This window comes from Tetrao urogallus (assembly GCF_951394365.1).
Source record: "Tetrao urogallus genome assembly, chromosome: 2".
NCBI lineage: Eukaryota > Metazoa > Chordata > Aves > Galliformes > Phasianidae > Tetrao > Tetrao urogallus.
The window spans coordinates 75,783,700-75,803,023 of record NC_136814.1 but is presented as its reverse complement, the minus strand read 5'-3'; the positions used below and the strand labels follow the sequence as shown (position 1 = coordinate 75,803,023).

Below are 19,324 nucleotides of genomic sequence, written 5' to 3'. Positions count from 1 at the left end.
AATTGCCCAGCACTAGCAAATTGTAACTCTGTGCACTGAACTGGCACATAAAAGATTAAAAGTTTCCATGAACTTGATTCCTAATCTGTGAAATGAAGTTGCTAATGCTCCCTCATGAATAGAACGAGTATATAAAATACTGATGTCCACACTGACAAATTCCAGGAAAAGTTCCTAATGAAAAGATACTGAGTTTGGATAGCACGTATTAAAAGAAGCATAAATAATGAGAAAAATCACTGAACAGCAATTATAGCATTAACGAGTGATAACAGACAACCTAGAGCATGAACAAAGAAAATTATTAAAAAAACAGGATATGTTGTAATTAAACCTCCAACAATCAAAAGAAGGGCTGCACAAAGGATTAATTTGGAGAATGGCGCTTGACTTTAAATATGATAATACTTATAAAATCATTACGTGAGCATGCAATGCCAGGCAATGATCCATCCTACTGAACATAGCTGTACCAGGCAAAACAAGCCATTAAGTGGATGAAATCTCAAACATGATCTGGAAATGTGGAGTAAAGAAAATTATGGAAAGCTTCAGAGGAGCCAGCAATCACAGGCAAAAAATATATCAAGTTAAGAAATGTATTCCAAAATTAATAACAATAAACAAATAGTTAACAGTAATGAACATTAATATACTGCAAACTTGTGAAAATTAGTAATTAAGCACTTTCTAAACAATGGTGAAGAAAACATGGGGACAAATGTTTAGTCTAAAGAAGGCACATTTTAAAAAGTAAAATGAATGAGTAATTGTTGTTATAAAGGCTGTGTGATGCAGCCATGATAGACGCAATGCAGCTAACACACAACATTCATTGAGTGTTAGATAGACTTACCGGAAGTCATCCAAACTCAGGCTACTTCTGCAACAACAGGCACATAAATTACCTCAGAGCCCAGGTGAAAATAACGTGAAAAGAAAACAACAAAAAAACTCAACAGACTTATCCCAACAAAACTGAATAGGCTTGGGCCATTGCTACAGATTGAACACAACTATGGGAGACTAGTTTCTGACCTAGAATCCTTACGGAGTGAAATGAGAACAGTGCTTGAACATGTCATCAGGACAATGACCTTTGAATTTAAAACTCCTGATACTAAAATTTTCTTTCAGATTCATTTTAAAGGATGATTTTATTTAAATCAGTAGCTGCTTACGCTGGTTCTCGTTGTTAAAGCGAATTGCAGTGCCAAGTAGGTATCAAAGTTCTGTACTCTATATGAAAATTCACATAGGACTCTAATTCACTTTGCCTTTTTTTTTTTTTTTTTTTTTTTTTTTTCCCCTATGTGGAACCAATCCCTCAGCCATTAACTCATTAATTCTTGCTGAAATGTTTAAGCAGGCTGACCATACATACAATCACTGCACACGCTGCATTTTTATTTCACAGGAGCTACTGAACTCTGGACAAACTGGAGGTGGATTCACTGTCCCTGGAGGTGTTCAAAATACTTGTAGATATGGCCCTGAGGAACACGGTTAGTGGGCATAGTGGGGAAGGGTCAATGGTTGGACTAGATGATCTTAGTGGTCTTTCCCAACCTTAGTGATTCAATGATCTTATGAACATCATAGTTTACAGGATTAAACTACCCAAATTTCAGATTTTGTTTTACAATAGGTACTGCTTTCTAAGGCACCGTGATAAAAGACAGTGCAACTGTGAAAATGGAAACATATACAGCAAAGTGGAACAGTTTACGACTAAGGGAAACTATTATATCATATACAGCTGCTTAATTCTGTGGGTTTTATTCCTAAACACTCCTCAACATTCTTAACATCTTCTATTTGGGCCTACATTTTAAAAAGTATTTTTTTGCTCACCCTGCAATGAGAAACTGAGATACTTTTTCTCAAAATACATATAAGGAGAAACATATTTATTGCACATATTCCAAACACTGGTACAGACTTCCCTGAGAGGCAGCAGATGCTCCCCCCACACCTGTCAGTATTCAAGATGTTTGGACAATGCCCTCATTAATGTTGGTGAGCCCTGAAGAGGTCAGGCAGTTGAATGAGACGATCTTTGAAAATCCAACTGAACTATTTTATTCTATTCTGCTGCATGTTCAAGGTGTGTATAGAAAACCAAAGCAGGTATATACCTACCCAGAAGTCTGGGAAGCATGGCCACATACACTAACTAGTAGGTGGAAAATACCAATGACAGAGTTGAACTGCTAGTCATCAAGATACGCTGCATGAATTCTTTATGCTCCAGAAGTGTTTGTGACTTCTCATTTATCACCTTAGCAGTTTTCATTGGACATTATTTGTCTGTCTGTACAAGTTATGATTGCTTTGTACAGTTAAGAAAGTGATTAAAAACAGAAATTATACACTGAATCTCCTCTTCCTACTTTCCGACTTTATCCCCTAGAAATTGCTCTATAAAAATAACTTCCTTGACTTTTAATAACTGAAATCTTTCAACACATTGCCCATATATTCATTCCTCTGGGATTTGAGATCTACTATTTGATCTCAGACTTCTTAGTTAATCAACCGTGTCAATGAAATACACGCATAGTGCCTCTAGCAAAACTTCAAAGACATGGGAAACAAAACTCATCACTTTGCCTGTAATTTCTCTCAACTGGGGCTAAAGCTAGAAGAGAGAAGAGAAGGCATGATGCACATGGATAACATTTGGAGTAATTCCACAAGTAATCTCTACTTCTTCTGGCAGTGACTATCCATAGCAGATTCTGCAGAGGGAAAATCCAAAGCAACAAACAAATGACTTTCAGATAGGATCTTTGTTTCATTCACTTAAGCATCGTTCCAGGAATGAACAGCATCTCTTATTGCAAGCCACAGTATTTACTCTGGGCATTCAAATCATTCTAAAACGTGAACCAGATATGTTTTCGGAAATGCTGCTTGAACTCCAAGAAGTGTGACAGCCCTTCCCCAAACAGAATAAAATCTGGTTATTTTGTAGCCAGAGATTGACTTTAAAAACTCTATGTAGGGATTGTCTGTAACTTCACTCTTTCCGTTTTGGAAAGCAAAGCACCAAGAAGGTAGCCTAAATATTTCCTTACTTTGACTAAATTTAGGACGTGTGTGACAGGATCCTTTCACTCTTGAGATGGATCATTTTGGAAAAGATACCAGAAGGCAGATTTTTAGGTCTGGATGAAATCCTGTAACCACATCCAAGAAAAGCTGGAGTGTGGTTTAAAGTCAATATTCCTAATGAAACATCACATAGGTGACAAACACAATTGGGATAAGATGCCTTGTATGCTTCTTTGCTAGGGAACAGAAGTTTATCACCACCAGTTTGAGAAGCCACTACTCTTAAGCCTGAATCTTGGAGTCATGAGATCTACAAAGACTACACATAGATGTCACAGATTGAGAAACAAGAGAAAAACAGAATGTTAGTAGAGAAGAAAGGGATCTCATGTTATATAAAATTCATAGCAGACTACAAGTCAAGAGGGCTGTTGTTAGGTGTGTCTGTGTAGAAGCTGTTAAACAATTCGCTATTATTCCCATAGAAGGTAATCTAAGAAGATAAACACAAGTATTTTCAACAGTACTGTGGATCTTATTTCATCCCAAGAAAGAAACCCAACCCAAATTATAGAATGTTTCAATGAAGATTTCCTTCGTTCGGTTAGAGTATAAAATTGATTCTGAACTGGGCTTCTCCATGACTGAGCTATCCAGAATAGCAGAAAATACAAGAAAAGAAGAGTTCTCAAGCTCTTACTTGCTCCAACACCACAGTAGAAAGGCTCCCACTCCCACCACAACAGACGCTTACTCTTCTCTACAGAGTTTTGAAGCGTGATGTTGGTAAGCAAGTATATAGCCCAAATCCAGAAACAAGGCTTCTGACTCTACATTTCTACAATGAATGAGGATAGCTAGGGAACACAAACACACATTTGACCCAGGAGGAATAGCAAATCTTTCCTGTCACAACTAAAGTGAATTCTCATATCATGACTAAGTTGATTACACCCATCCCCTTAAGAACTGAAGGTGATACATCATTTCACAACACAGCAGCACGCAAATGCACAGTCACTTAGACTGGAAATAAAATGTTGATTTTCTTATTTTGTTCTCACTCGTACAGTTATTTTTCCCTTCCTTCCTTTAAAGTGATGAAGTCTAAATCACAATTTAAATTATTTTCTGTAAAACACTTCAAAACGAAGATACACTCTAGGTAATTTTGCTTACTCTTTGAGCATGCAACCTGGCATTTTAAAAAACGCACCGCTAAAAATTTACATACATTAATATTAAGCAGAAGCAAGACTCCCAGCTTAATAAATTGAAGCTTTCAACTGAAAAACAAAGAAAAAAATTAAACATACTACTAGAGATACCTGTTAAACTTCGAATTGCGTGTTGGTGACTCCGCTCCTCTTAAAAGGTGTCTGAAGTACTACAACAGAGACAAATAATAGCTAGGAAGTAAGGGCTACTATGCCATAACACTGCAGAATTCAGTAAGAAAGACCAGAAGTAAGAGGAAAACTGACCATAATCTAGCAGCTACAACATTCTTCTAGAAAAGGATTGACTGAACTTGCAATACATGTTCCTAAGACTACTTATTTTAGTTACATCCTCTTGTGATTAAAACAAACAGGAAAAAATAAAAGCTAAAACTAGTGTCTAAAATTAGGCAGTATAATCCATATCTCCTCCTTGTTAAAAATTAAGCACTTGAAACATTATAGCTATTCTAGGAAAGTGACCATCAATACCATTTTTGAGAGATACATTTCATGAAACAGAACATAAGCAAGGTAAATATCTGATTCTAGGATAAGTCAATATATTCTGCCTCAAATAAATGTGAGAAGCTTAGTACACAGCTTGATTCATACACACAAACTGCAAAGGGGATGAAAACTTCTCAACTTCTGTGTTTGAAGTGTTGTCTATCAGAAGGCTTTAAAAGCAGCTGTGTGGCCAATATGATGACATTATTTATACAAACTTGCATAAGTTTGCCCAGTTTTCTTCATTAATCATAGAACAATTTTAAAAACCCAGCAAATTGCTTCTAATGACATCCTGAAGAATATACTTTTGATTTTCAGATGCTGGAATGAGTAACATTGAAGGTACTTAAATAAAATCTGTGTAACTTTAAGTATCATTGAATTTTACCAAGTAAATAAAAGATATTCTAAATAGTATTTTATGCCTATTAAGAAGACAACTGTTGCAGCAAACCTGCAGTTATAAAAGAAGTGGATAAAGGAATGGGAATTTGTAGTAGCAGTGCTATACAAGAAATTGTAACATCAAGAATATTTTTTTTCTTTTTTTATTCTGTTGATGCTGCATTGAACCAGAATAAATTTAGTTTTCTGAGATTAGTTAGATGTCAGAGCTGAGACCAAAGTGAAAAATGAAGATGTATTTCTCAGATATACATGCATGCAGCTTACAAATAGTGTATCCTACAAAAACAACAACTACAAAAAATAACAATATTGCTTTAGGACTGGTCTTAAAATGTTTCAGACTTACCTCATCACTATGACAGAACATAGGAGTAAAAACATTCTCAAGGAGAGAAAGCACGTGCTCATAAGCTTCAAAAAGACACCTCATGGTTTGAAGTTTCACAACATCCTCATATGGACCTTCAGCAACTGCAGAAAAATTATTAAAAAAAAAATAATCATAATTGCAAGCTAATACAAGTCCAATAGATAAAAAACAGAAATCAACTGATAAAGCATGGCGTAAGTACAGCACAGTAAGGGGTTAACACATCTTAACAGCTACAACAGAAGACTGAGATCATGTTTAGATAAATTAGTCCTGTCAAATCCTGTCTAACTTTCAGCGCTGCATCATTCCCTCCAAATTAAAACTTACTTCTTTGAATCTCTTCCACAATAAAGGGGTCAAATCTAATTTTGTCAATGCTTTCATCCAGGCAATAGGTTTTGTAAATTTTCTGGACTTCCTCATGAAGAGCCATCTTTTCAGTGTCTGATAGCTCTGGTCGCAAAATTCGGTCATTGAATTCCTCTGAGAATTAAGGAAAAAAAATGCATTTGTTGATCAACTTGGCAAACAAGTAGCAGCATAAAAACAAATTCATTTTCCAGCAGATATAGTTATTCATACAGCTTCAGAACAAACAGAAGACATCTCAAGATGTCAACGTAGCTGCACTCTTATTAAAATTATTCCTAAAAATAAATTGCATTAAAAATAATTATTCCGCATCACAGTGAGGATAAATCCATGAAGAGCCTGAGCAGCCCTTTAAACTAATCATCCACCTCCTCTATTGCTATTTCATTTGCCAGTTCCATCCTATTTTAATAATTTCAATATCTTTAATAACAGGACAACTTGAAAATTAATCTCCTCTGGCTATATGTGTTACATATATTCAACGCAATAATTCAACATAAAATATATACATATATTCAACACAATTATTGTGCAATTCCTGCTTGAGTTATTACTCATCATATTAATGGTATGAAAACTATCCAGAAAGAAAATATGGTAGTGTTCACTTCATTTTTCAACCAATTGACACAAATAACCTTCTTCAGAGAAAGTCTTCCAAGATTTTCTCTATTTCTTGAAGCTGATTTTGTCCAAAACATTAAAACATTTCCACCAAGTGAAAAACCACTGCAGTACATATTTAGACAGCATAACCTGAGAGATCTACTCCTCACCCTTTGCTTTAAAAGCTAATATACAGTCTCACTATCCTTAAAAACAAAAGAGAAGATTAGAAATAAGAAAATTTCAAAGTTTACTAAAAAAATTGATCATTGGTAATAGCCAGAGTTTGAGCAATCTTCCTGCTAGAAGCAGCATCTCTACAGAGTTGTATTGGCTGAGAGACTGCTCTATACAAAGCACTAGCATTAAACTGGCAACCACTTGGCTGTTTTTTGGTGAGGAGAGAGGTTTTCCTGACATAAAGTCAACACATTTGAAGGATACCAAGCCCAAAGAAAGAACATGCATAGAGATTACTTATATTACTTTTATGCAGTAATTAATTACTTGTGATGTATTTAAGAGATGAAGTCTAATTAAAAAACAAACAAACATCTTGCTGCTGTAATAAGGGCCTGGGATACAAAGACAGAGCCATTATTTCCCATGCAACAGAACTACTTGATTACAAGAAAAAAAAAAAAACACAACAGAAAAGCATTATGTTGGTAAGCCAGTAATCAACCACTAGTGGACAAAAAAAACCCCAAAATCATTAACCACCCAAAATTACAGAAAACCAAAATTTCACAGAAAAGCAGAAAAGCTTTTCAGACGACACTCATCTAACAGTAAAACCAAATGCATATATTACAACCAACATTACTGTACAGGAAGAGGTTCCAGCATCTTTACTGCTCCTGCTACGTTTCTGCTCTTTAAGCTTTAGGTCTAAACATGAAAATCTTTTCATGATGTGGAGCTCATTTTAGAAATACCACAGTGACCACATATTTAAAAGATGCAGCTGCACACTGTATCTGTGGCTAGAAGTTTTTTCTTACAGGAATACTTTATTTGTAAATGTACAACCTTTATCAATAAACAGAAACACAATTAGACCTGAAGTCCACATTGACATCAATATTATCAAGATTAGCATTCAAGAATCAGTACATAAGTAAACGAACACAGACCTTGAAATGCAATCTCTTCCTCAATAATGCTGTCTTGCTTTGTGACTGAATATTCACTTAAACATACAAATGATTAAACTCTGTAAGATCATCAAGCTCAGTACATACACATAACCTTACCTACAGTCAGGCAGAACTGCAGCACATGGACTGCCCCTTCCTGTTTCAAGAAGTTCATAAATCGAAATAAAAGATCCTGTTGATCCCGGATCTCCTTTAACTCCAGTTTCAGGACCTTCATAGGAAATAAAAAAAAAAAGAAAAAACAGTCAATTTTCATAGTTTCAGTGAGAACAAAAATAAAGCAAAGAGCTGTAGAACAAAAGCAGCAGGTAAAGTAAAACAATTTTAGGCAAAACAGGAATGCAAATAAATGTTGCCTTTTCTTACAGATGGCTTTTTATTTCTTGGCTCTGCAAATTTCTGAAGGAATGGAACCAATGAAGAAGTAGGTTCAGTTGCTTTCTCAGGCTGCAGGGAAAAAAAAAAAAAAAAAAAGAGAGAAAACAACTGGGTAAGAGAGCTGCTTTAAAAGAAGTATAAATTACTCTGGTTTTAGCTTTGTTAGTACTTACTGGGCTATCATCAATGAAGATGAGCAGCAAATGGTTGACAGTGTCCTGCAAGAAAACATTATACAAATTTAGTATTAAAGAAACTCAAATAGATGGAAATATTCTCACTACTGTGTTACAGTCATATTAATATTTCAAATATATATATATTGTTTACAAGTCAGGGAATTTCTTACAAGATTTGAACAGAAACAGTCTTTACTTAGTGGTGGAAAGATCTACAAGGTATTTTTGCTGATGTAACAGATCTAACTACTAATACTTTCAGTTACAGTATCTTCTGCTTATAGTTTGCTGATACATCTGTAAATACTGCAGAGGACGATCAAAGGGCTGGAGCACCTCCCCTAAGAGGATGGGCTTATACAGCCAGGGCTCTTCAGCCTGCAGAAAAGAAGGCTTTACGGGGACTTCACTGCAGCCTTCCAGTACCTGAAGGGGGCCTAAAAGAAACCTGGGGAGGGACTTTTTATAAGGGCAGGTAGTGACAGGATGAAAGGAAATGCCTGTAAAGTGGAAGGTAAGGTAGATTTAAGCTAGATATTAGGAAGAAATTCTTTACTGTGGTGGTGAGACACTGGAAGAGTTTGTCAAGAGACTTCGTGAATATCCCCACCCTGGAGGTGCTTAAAGCCAGGCTGGATGGGGCTTTGAGCACCCTGGCCTAGAGGCACATGTCCCTGCCTACAGCAGAGGTATGGAACTACATGATCTTAAAGATCCCTTTCAACCCAAACCATTCTGTGGCTCTATGAAAACCAAAGATGGCAGTATCCCATCTTCATAAGCAAATATCTTCTAATTCACAGAATTAAGGGCAAAGTAATTCGTTTTAATACAGGTGCTAAAAGGCTGGCTTACTTAAGCTGCTATGAAGATGTATACAGCTAGAGCTCAAGTAATTGATATAATTGATAATTATATCAATTTGAGAGTACTTATACTAACAACATTTCCTCATTTGACAGGAATTGTAGTCCTTCATTAAAACTACATTAAGAGATCATGCTAATGCTGTATTTTAATCAGTTCAGTCAGTTAAGCATTCAAATCATATAATGGTTTTAGTCGGAACAAACCTTCAAGGTTACCCAGTTCCAACCCTCCCTTACTACAGGCAGGAACACCTCCCTCTACATCAGGTCGCTGAAATCCCCATCCAGCCTGGCCTTGAATGTTTCCGGGGAGGGGGCATCCACAGCCTCACTGGGCAGCCCGTTCCAGTGTCTCGCCACCTTCACAGTAAATAACTTCTTCCTATTACCTAGTCTAAATCTACCCTCTTCCAGTTTGAAGTAATCTCCCCTTGTCCTGTTGCTATTCGCCTTTATCAGTTGCAATGAACAAAGACATCAGCCACAAAGATTTCTTTTCTTTAACCCAGACAAAGCCCACAGCAAGCAAGCTACTGAGTGTAATTTGCTTTACCATAACACGCTTAGGATAAAAACAGTAATACTAAATAAATGAAGATTACTTATGTTTTAAAGTCTTACAGGATCAGCTAAGAAATCCATAGAGGGAAGGAAAACAGAACCAGGCAGAATCTCTCTTATAAGAAGTGCCAGGGATCTGAAAAAAAAAAAAAAAAAAAAAAAAAAAAAAAAAAAATCAGCACCCACACTAAACAACAATTTTTAAGGCAATAAAATCACTAATAACATTACATTGTACTGGGAAATACTTTAGTATTAAAAACACATATTAAAAATGTTGCAGTACTTCCAATGGCAATCAAATAATTCACTAGCAAAGGGCTAGCATTGGCCTTGAACATGCAAGTAAAGGGACAAGGAAGGATAACTCTGGAATTCATTTTGTTGTCCCTAAAATTATAGTACTATATTGTATGTGCATACTTTGAAGAAAATAAATTCTTTTTATACCTGCACTCCGTTGATTTGGGGGGCAAAATATAAGGAAAAAGAAGTTCAGTAAGTTTTCTTAAATAGTGAAGTTCATCTCTTCGGCTTCTCAAAGCAACATGGAGTTCTGGCCCATACTCTTCTAAGGCAGCTTGCTGTAAAAATTCTGCGTTTTTAACTGGAAGTAGAAAAAAAAAATGTCACAAGCTGTTGCTTGTTGTTACAGTGAAATAAGAGGCGACTGCTTTTCATTTCAACTAAAAATTAATACTTTCAGTTCAACTGCCACAGGAATACAACGTTGTAACTTCAACAAAAACCTTGTCTTAGACTTTGGAGTCTGGCTATGCTAAAAGAAAAATCCCATAGGAATATGAATTCCCTCACTAAATAATTGCAGTTTGCATTACATCCTCAATGATTTTTTCATTCATCACTACTGAAGAACTCAACATTTTGGTTCTTCAGAAAAAATGCATTGTTTAAAGTGTATCTTTATTTGCTTTTTCCTGACATCCTTTTTAGTCTCCATTTTATGGGCTTCTATCTACCACTTTGCATACAATACAATTCAAGATTAATGTAAACTTGAACATTTATTCAATCCAGTTATATCCATTTTCCTCCTTAGAACATTCAGAAATAAACGTGAAGGAACATATAGTAGGCCATATAAAAACAGCATGAATCAAACCAGAACAAGCATGGGATCTGCAGGAACACTGCCTTATAATAGGCGCTTGGAGTTGAAAGAGTACCTGCTTTACCAGGTTAAAAACTATACATGCTAATTAGCAGCAAAAATGTTACATTCCTCCAAGTTACTTCAAAAGACAAGAACTGAGCTGCAATAACTTGCACCCTGTTGTGTGAACAATCCGTCACACATTCGTGCCAAGAAACATACTGGGGTAGACACTAAATGCATTCCTGCTATCTGCAAAGCAAAAGCTTGTTCTCAGCTTGCTGAATTTAGTACAGAAGACTGCTAACTTATCCTGCACAGCTAAGAACCGCAAGTTGGACTCGGCAATCTTTGTAGGTTCTTTCCAACTACTGTATTGTAACAGATGATATGGGGAATGTGGGAACGTGTACTGCCTGATAAGTCTGCCTAGTTGGCATCACTAAAGGCAGAGAGGAGGAAGACACAGTCTGGCAGCAACAGGTAATGAACAGTAGAGGTGTCTGCACAAATACTGAGAGGTCAAGGCAGGAAGAGCAGAAAGAAAGGAAATACTCCTCAGAGCAACCATTTTAAGAAGGATATAGAAAGCAAACAGAAGAGGCTAAGCTCAACCAGTCGCTAAAGCAAGGCCTGAAAGCTACCTCCAAACAATGCACAATAGGTGACTGGTTCAGCAACATTTATAAGGAAGTGCTGCTAGAAGTCATTTTCAGGTGCCATTTCATGAATCTGCCCTCAGAAGCTCTTTTGTGTTTAACCTCTGAAGAAAACAATTTCATTTTCAATGCTGCACATTTAAAATCCAGGCCTTTGCCAATGGGAAAAAGTGTTTTCAGAAATCAAAGGAAATATGAAAAGTGACATAGACAGCACTTCAAGATAATCCAGTCTAATTTGATCACACTCTCATTCGTACCCACTACTCACACGATCAATAAGAATTTCCAAAGTTCAAGTAACAGTATATATTTATAGATATCAAGCAGATGTTCTGAGGGAAGGGAGGAAAGTTCATGACTGCAGTGAAAGTAAACATCTATGTTTAAAAGTTGAATGAAACCACATTTAGTAGATACAGTGCTGTGGAACACAGCCAGTGGAAAAGAGTAAAGATAACATTAACTGTAGTATTTTTAAATATTCCTTCAGTGTAGAGTTTTTGTAATTTCTTAATTTTTATTTGGATATGAATAAAAAATGCTACTTTTCAAAAATGTATGCATTGTCTGTGAGCATAATGACATCTTTTCAACATAATGAACAACTTCTGATGTTAACATGCAGATATGAAATCAGTCTTAGGTGCGAACTCATTCAAGCTATGAAAGTTACAGTTATACCACAGAACAGACATACAACTCTTTCCATTTGTAATTGCTTAGATAGAACACAGAAGAAAATCTGCAAGAAGCACTGCTAAGTGATCTTGACTGCTCTGAACAGACAAAAAACACATTGTTCACCACACAGATAAAGAAGTTTAATATTCCAAAAGTGTGAGGATTCAGAATTCAAATCTCAGAGATTTTTTGTATCATACCATTTTCCTTATTTGTCTTTGCAACCTCCACCTCCGTAAGAAAAATGTGAAAGGATCTTTTTGGTTGAATGTTGTTTGTTTTTAAACAGGAGGCAATGATAAGAAGATTTAGGAAACATATCAACAAACATCCAGAAATAAACTTGTATACTCGCCATTTGAAACAGAAAACACGTTAAATTCTTACCTTTCTGCCTGGCTTTGGCTATCACTTCTATATGTTTCATTGCTGCCTTCAGCATTTTCTTTGTTACTACAGTTGGAATATCCACCTAAGTAATAGTTTCAAAACAAAAAAAAGAATTATTCCAGTTTCTTCCCCAAAATGTCTTAAAGACGATGACTATCAAATTTATTAATTTGTCCCCATTGTAACCATAAAAAGGATCATTCAGAAACAACCAATGAATTCTCTCTAGATAAATGGACACTGTGCTCATTTTTGTCTGTAAAGCATACAACATCATGTAGAACTAAATGCTGTAAACAATTCTGCTAACATTTATTTTAAACTTTATAACAACATGATTCTTCTATTGCAGTAATGATAGCAATACAGCTTGACTTCCAGATCACTGTGGATGAAGCCTAGTTCTGTGCAAAGACCACCAACAAAAGCAAACAGTCCCCTGACAGTTCTTAGTACTTGTACGTGCTAAAGTTCATTGTTTTGTTGTATATATTGTCTAATTAGTCACAGAATATAATTACATTATTACTGACAGACACGATGAATTATTACTCAAATTCTAACTCGACACTGTCGATAAAAGACACCAGAGTTGATATAACAACTAATATACTTTATTACAAGATCAACAGAGGAAGCAACTATTTTTCTGCACCAATAATGAATGTTAGAATTCCAAATGTTAAGATCTCATTCTAGATTTTCACTTCGAAAGAATTATTTCACTTTCAAATCTCTCTCTACATAATGTCTGTACTACACAGATCATTTCCTAATTTCCCTGCAGATTCGCTTTAAAAGCAACGGACTCTAACTCCAGTAAACAAGAAAGTCATCTGGATTTGATATATAAAAAGGACAGAATCTGGCTGTTCATCAGTCATCACAGAGTGCACATACAACTTGTAGTGCAGAAAATACTGCTGTTACAAAGGAGGGGAAAAGACATATTTCTAGTAACTGCTCCACCAGAAGGGCCAGCACTGAATAAGCCTAGATGCAGAATTAGATTCCCTTTCTGCTTAGAACAGCCAGAAATTTTGAAGTCATATCTGTAAAAAAGACTTGAAGCACTTTACTGGAATACTGGGTATATGTGTTAATCATTAAACACAGCAACAAATTACTTACATGTTCATAATGTACTTTGCAGACTGTTTCTTAACAACTATATTAGGATAAGAATGGTATTTTAGTTCTTACAGTAAGCTACTCACTATATAAGAAGCCTCTTAGATAACACAAGAATCTTACCTGTATTTAAAGAATCCGAGGAATGAGAAGCCACGAGACCATTTTCTAATAGTTTTCTCAATAACTCTCAAAATTTTTTCCACTTAGATTAAGTCACCAAGGGACAGCCAAAAGATCATCTCAAGGTTTTAATAACGCCTTGCGCCAGTGTCAAGAAAACATCCATTTGCAAGAATTTTGCAAGATGGTTTACAATAAGAAATGGTATAAGCACCAAAGCGAAGAAGCAGCTAACATACAAAAAAATTACAAACTGATGTATGACCCATAAGATTGACTTAAGAATTATCATTTGAAAAACTAAAGAACTAGCTGCAGATGGAGAAAGAGTGTGAATACCTTTCAGTGGCCTTACCTTGTGGATTCTCCGAACTAAGACAGATGCAAAGAAACGCAGCGTGCCTCTCAGTTCATCCACAGAGGATTCATCATCAGTAATATTTCTGCAGTGTTATAAAAACAAGTTGCATAAGAAGAAAAAAAAATGAAACGTCTGTATTCATCCAACGCATGACAAAAAAACTAAAATAGTAAAAATACTAAAAACTGGAATAATAACACCCAACAGCGGCACCTCAACAGATATTAACTGACTTGAAAGCTACAGAGTGTGAGGAGAGAGCGAGCAGTTTTCTACCTGAGTAAAATACACAAGCACTACCAGCATGTCAGTGCACACAACAGTGCCCTAAGAAAAATGTCTGTGGGTAAACTGGAACTGTATAATAGACTATCTGCCTATAGCAGAGAGGCTGGAACAAGATGATCTTAAGTGTCCCTTCCAACCAACTATTCTGATTTGCATGACTTCTAACAAGTAAATGACTACTAACAAGTAAATGCATGACTACTAACAAGTAAAATCTAACTTAGCTTCTACGTACGTGAAAACAGTGCTAGTTTTCTATTTCAGTGGCATGTAATCTTTGTAAATTCTTAGGAGTAAGAGTACTGCATGCATCTTCCCCAGTTAAGCTAGACTGAACTGGATCTTCCCTTTTCTGCATACTCCACAACTTTTTACACAAGATTTCAAACAAAGAAACTATAAAGAAAACAAAACAAGAACTTCTACCTACAGCCACACAAAACAACTGAAGTTATTCAGTATGTTTCTACTTGGAAAAAAAAGGAATAAAGAACTTAAAATACATTCCCAAGTTACTGTGTCAAAACATCCAAACTTTTAATCTGGCTTTCCATCTGCTGCAGTACATTATGTTCAGTGAAAAATCATGTTAAAAATACTTGAAGTTGATTATGGAAAAAATTCCTTAATTCTGTGTCTTTTGGAAACTGGATGAAAATGGGAAATACTAAGTCTTAGATGCAGAAATTGCAACTAGTTTGAGTGGAAGAAGAGATCCTAACAATGGCACTCCACAAATTGCAATGGAATAAATAAAAGCCTACCAAAATCTAAGTACATATGGACATTGGAGTGTGAGTAAAGATACTGATAAAACCGCACTATAACAGGTAAGCAGTAACACAACCAAGAAAGCTACACACTGCTTCACCTAATGACCACACATAAAAGACATCACAGATCTCAGTTTGCATAATCCCTAAACATTTTGTCTGTGTACTAATTGCAAACATCATTTATGTAAAAATATACATATATTAGTGCAAGCAGCAACAGCTATGTTTGAAAAGCAAATAGTTATGCCCATAGCACCATTTTATGTTATTAAGCATCAGAGTTTTTAAAGCAGTGTTAGCCTAGCATCCAAATGCATGTTGAAGGTGATTTGTTAGCTACAGATATTGGTGACCTGGCAGTCAAAGCACATAACTAATTGCAAGAAAAAACACCTCAAAGAAAGTGGCCTGGCATGAGGAGCACAGTGATCCTTCAATAGCTAATCATATGTTGATAAAAATACTGAGGGAAGTCTTGGTTTGTTTTAAGATCACCACCCCACATTTTGGAAGCAATATGGCTCACAAATATCTACACTTTGTAAGGAAGCCAGGGGATCAGCAAACAAATTGCTATGACGGTATTACTTATATTTGTCAGATAATAAGATACATGAGGTAATTTGGACCAAGAAATTGTTTATTGACACTTGAATAACCAGTATTTTGGCTAATTCTACTTGGACACAACTTTATGCCACGTACTTTCATGAAACACCATCGGTTCGCAGAGACATTCCTTTAACCATCAGTGGACTGAAGACTGGTTAAAAGGTCAAGCAACTGTAAAACCCCAAATCTCCAGTGAGGCAGAAAGGTCCAAATAACATCTTAAAAGCATTTTAGAAGTTGGCAGCATTATCTCAGAAAGGAAAAGCTTTAAAAAAAAAAACAACACTAAAAGAAAAAGACTCAGTCTGTTAATTATAAACAGTTACTGAGTCAAATACCTCTTTAAATACCTAACTGCTTGTCCATGCAAAGTCCTATGGGGTCCAGTGATAAACAAAAACATATGCAAATATTGAAGTGATTTTTTTTTCTGTTTGTCAATTATCTATATGAAATTTGACCAACTCTTATAAAAAGCACTACGAAAGACTGCATACTGTCAGGCTACACTTGGTAATTCAATAAAAATTCTAGTTCTGCAAATGCAAAAACTCTTATTTTAGTTACTGTCAAGGAACAAAGGTTTTCACAGTAACATATCACAAAAATGCAGTAAGGTAGGTTAGAATCTGGAGAGCTGGAATTGCAACAGCATAGAGGGGACACATTCCAACTTCAGACTCTCCTATTTAAAATCCAGAATAAGTTGCTAAAAGCAAGACTTCATGTGGTATAAGACTACATAAGCAACTCTGACTCTGACTGGTGTTCTGTAGTTCTGTAAACTTGGATTACTTATAACAGTACTTTACTGTTATAAAATAACAGTTGAAACATAACACGTAAGCACTGCGACTCAATCAATGTATATACTTTGAGAAATACCAATTAAGCAATTCACAAAGATACAACTATCCATTTCAGTAGCGTTCATGGGACTTCAAGTACTAAACTTCATTCCTCAAAATTAAACCCAGTTCAGAAACATTTACTTTTCGATTTTAATCTTCACAACTGTGGGAGATCACAGGAAAGCACAGAACCACCTGAGTGTCTACAGACAAGGAGACCAGAACTGACAATGCTACTGCTGGGCTGAAATCCTTTCAGGACCAAGCTCTCTCCCTGAAGAATCAGAGATACCGTTGCAGTAGAGCTCACTGAACTCCCACTACACAGTTCATGGGAAGCCCATTGCATCTGATCAGTATGGTGTGGATTTATGGAGCCAGTACAAAACGTGGAGGTGCAGCCACGTAAAACAAAAGACAGCTCACCAGGAAGCAAGATGTAACATGGTCTAGGCTAGTTGGCTCCACATCAAGTGTATTATGCACCGCACTTGCAGCCACACATATTCCAGCTACGCTATGCCAACTGTATGTTGTATTCCAGACCGCAGTCATCCTGGATACTGGAGATGCACACAGGTAATCTGTGCAACACAAATCTCCTTGCAAGCCAAAAATAAGTGAAATGTGACCTTCCACCAGTCACCAAAAAAAAAAAAAAAATCCTATCTAATTTCCAATTACGAAACACAGAAGATTAACTCCTTACGTTTCTTTGTTGATCAAACTCGGAGCACCCCCTAGTATTCTGTACTTGAAAGTTAAAACCTTAAGTTTTCCAACATTAACTGTGAACACAGTGAATACACAGTCCTCAAGCTCCCTCTGCTGTCTGCACAGGCAGCTGAGTTTTATACTTAAATGCACTCATTGCACAACAAAGACAGACACGACGCAAGCAGATGTTAGCCATAATTAAAAACCAGTCAGGCAAAAAAAGACTGTCCAAAAATTACAGATCCCAGACAAAGAACAGTGGAGAACAAAACAACATATAAATTTTGTCTTTGTCACAGAACTCCACCTCTCCATTTAATGAAAAATAATGTTGATTTAACATATTAATAGCAGCACAACCAGTTCAAATTTTAATCTCTTTTAGTATCTTCTTACAAAGTAGTGTGAGGGGCTGATTTATATGAATACAGCTATAAACTTTCTTTACATACTAATTTTAAGGTTATTTACACAATACTACTATGCTCAGCTCAAAATAGGCTCTCCTCATATCCTTAAATCTCAGCAAATTATCAGAATCCGTGACAAAAAGGCAAAAACGTGTACGTAGAGTATTTTCTGCACTAATTAAAAGCAGAATTCTTATTTTTGAAAAGCTATGATTAAAGATTATATTTTATTCAGAGATGTGATTGATGAGAATTACTTTAGTCTGGAAATAATTTTAGCTCAGTTCATTTAAAACTTTATAAAAACAAAGTCATGCAAATTTTCAAGTGAGAATGTTTTCAAAAATTAGCATTTAAAAATAATCAATCTAAAAAATGCGTTTTTAGGATGAAATACAAATTTCAGGACAATCTCTACCGTATCTGAATTATTAACAGACCTGCTCTATCCTGTGTAAGAGACAACATAATGATGAATATGGGGCACTCAGAGGCGTGTCTTGTATTTTTTTTTAAAAGGAAAATGGATGTTGTTTAGCAGTTTGCTTATCATAGTCACAGAACGGCTCGGGTTGGAAGGGACCTTGAAGCTCACTCAGCCCCAGCCTCCTGCTGCAGGCAGGGCTGCCCCCCACCAGTTCAGCTGCCCAGGGCACCAACCAACCTGGCCTCGTGCACCTCCAGGGATGGGGCACCCACAGCTTCTCTGGGCAGCTGTGCTGGTGCCTCACTGCCCTATGAGTAATGATTATTTATGCTACTTGAAAATAGTAACTTTTAGATAAAGCTCATACCTGTACCACGGATAAATAAAGTTTTCCAGGACCAATTCAAGCACCTGTGAAGAATGAAGTCATTGCAAAATAAACAAGTGCACTATAAGTAATTGTTAGAGGAGACCGCAGAGCAGTCTCCTATATGATAACATTTAAACATACAGTAATACATGATGCAGACCTATTGTAAGATCAGTTGTTTTGCATAATAATCAAAACATTGGGCAAGGAGTAATCAACTGATTTTTTTATGAGGTCTCAAAGCAAAACTGCTTTCAACAGTGCTATGGACAGCACAAAGCACTAGTACTATGGCCATTCTGCAATGCAAACCTTGCTTCACACAACACTTCCCTAATTCCTTGGATCACTTCCCTAATTCCTCAGTATCTCAGTACTTTTCTGAGCTAGTGTCCACAGTTCCACGTGGACAGCTACCCATTCTGAACTCATACATCCATTTCATTTCATGCAAACTTCCTCTTTTCTGACTCCCCTCTATGCTCCAGGTAGGACAGTCCATACAGCATGCTCACACTCCCAAAGAAAGTAAAAGCCAAACTGCAGCTCTGGCACTTCTCCTTACGCCTACACAAATGTTTCAAGTCACTGTTAATGTGCCAGCATCACAAACAGCAAAAAGAAAGCTTCTGAAGAGATGAAGAAACAGCGTCAAGTAAAAACAGGGAAGGAAGGATGATGTTTTCTTGAGATTTTCTTGAGATTTTTCCTC

General features: G+C 36.2%; 1 protein-coding gene across 2 annotated transcripts in view; it reads right to left on the bottom strand.

Moving 5' to 3' along the window:
- Positions 1-19,324, bottom strand: part of SNX14 (sorting nexin 14) — a gene marked incomplete at both ends in the record, with an annotated part of 48,121 nt that overhangs the window by 22,083 nt on the left and 6,714 nt on the right. The window contains 12 exons of one of the 2 annotated variants that reach the window (XM_079550676.1): positions 857-883; positions 4,386-4,444; positions 5,545-5,669; positions 5,899-6,054; positions 7,809-7,923; positions 8,079-8,159; positions 8,264-8,308; positions 9,760-9,835; positions 10,150-10,306; positions 12,544-12,628; positions 14,156-14,243; positions 18,610-18,653. In XM_079550676.1, coding sequence (XP_079406802.1) covers positions 857-883; positions 4,386-4,444; positions 5,545-5,669; positions 5,899-6,054; positions 7,809-7,923; positions 8,079-8,159; positions 8,264-8,308; positions 9,760-9,835; positions 10,150-10,306; positions 12,544-12,628; positions 14,156-14,243; positions 18,610-18,653 — 1,058 coding nt within the window. The remainder of the gene's footprint in view (positions 1-856; positions 884-4,385; positions 4,445-5,544; positions 5,670-5,898; positions 6,055-7,808; positions 7,924-8,078; positions 8,160-8,263; positions 8,309-9,759; positions 9,836-10,149; positions 10,307-12,543; positions 12,629-14,155; positions 14,244-18,609; positions 18,654-19,324) is intronic. The other variant, XM_079550677.1, reaches the window with a different exon arrangement.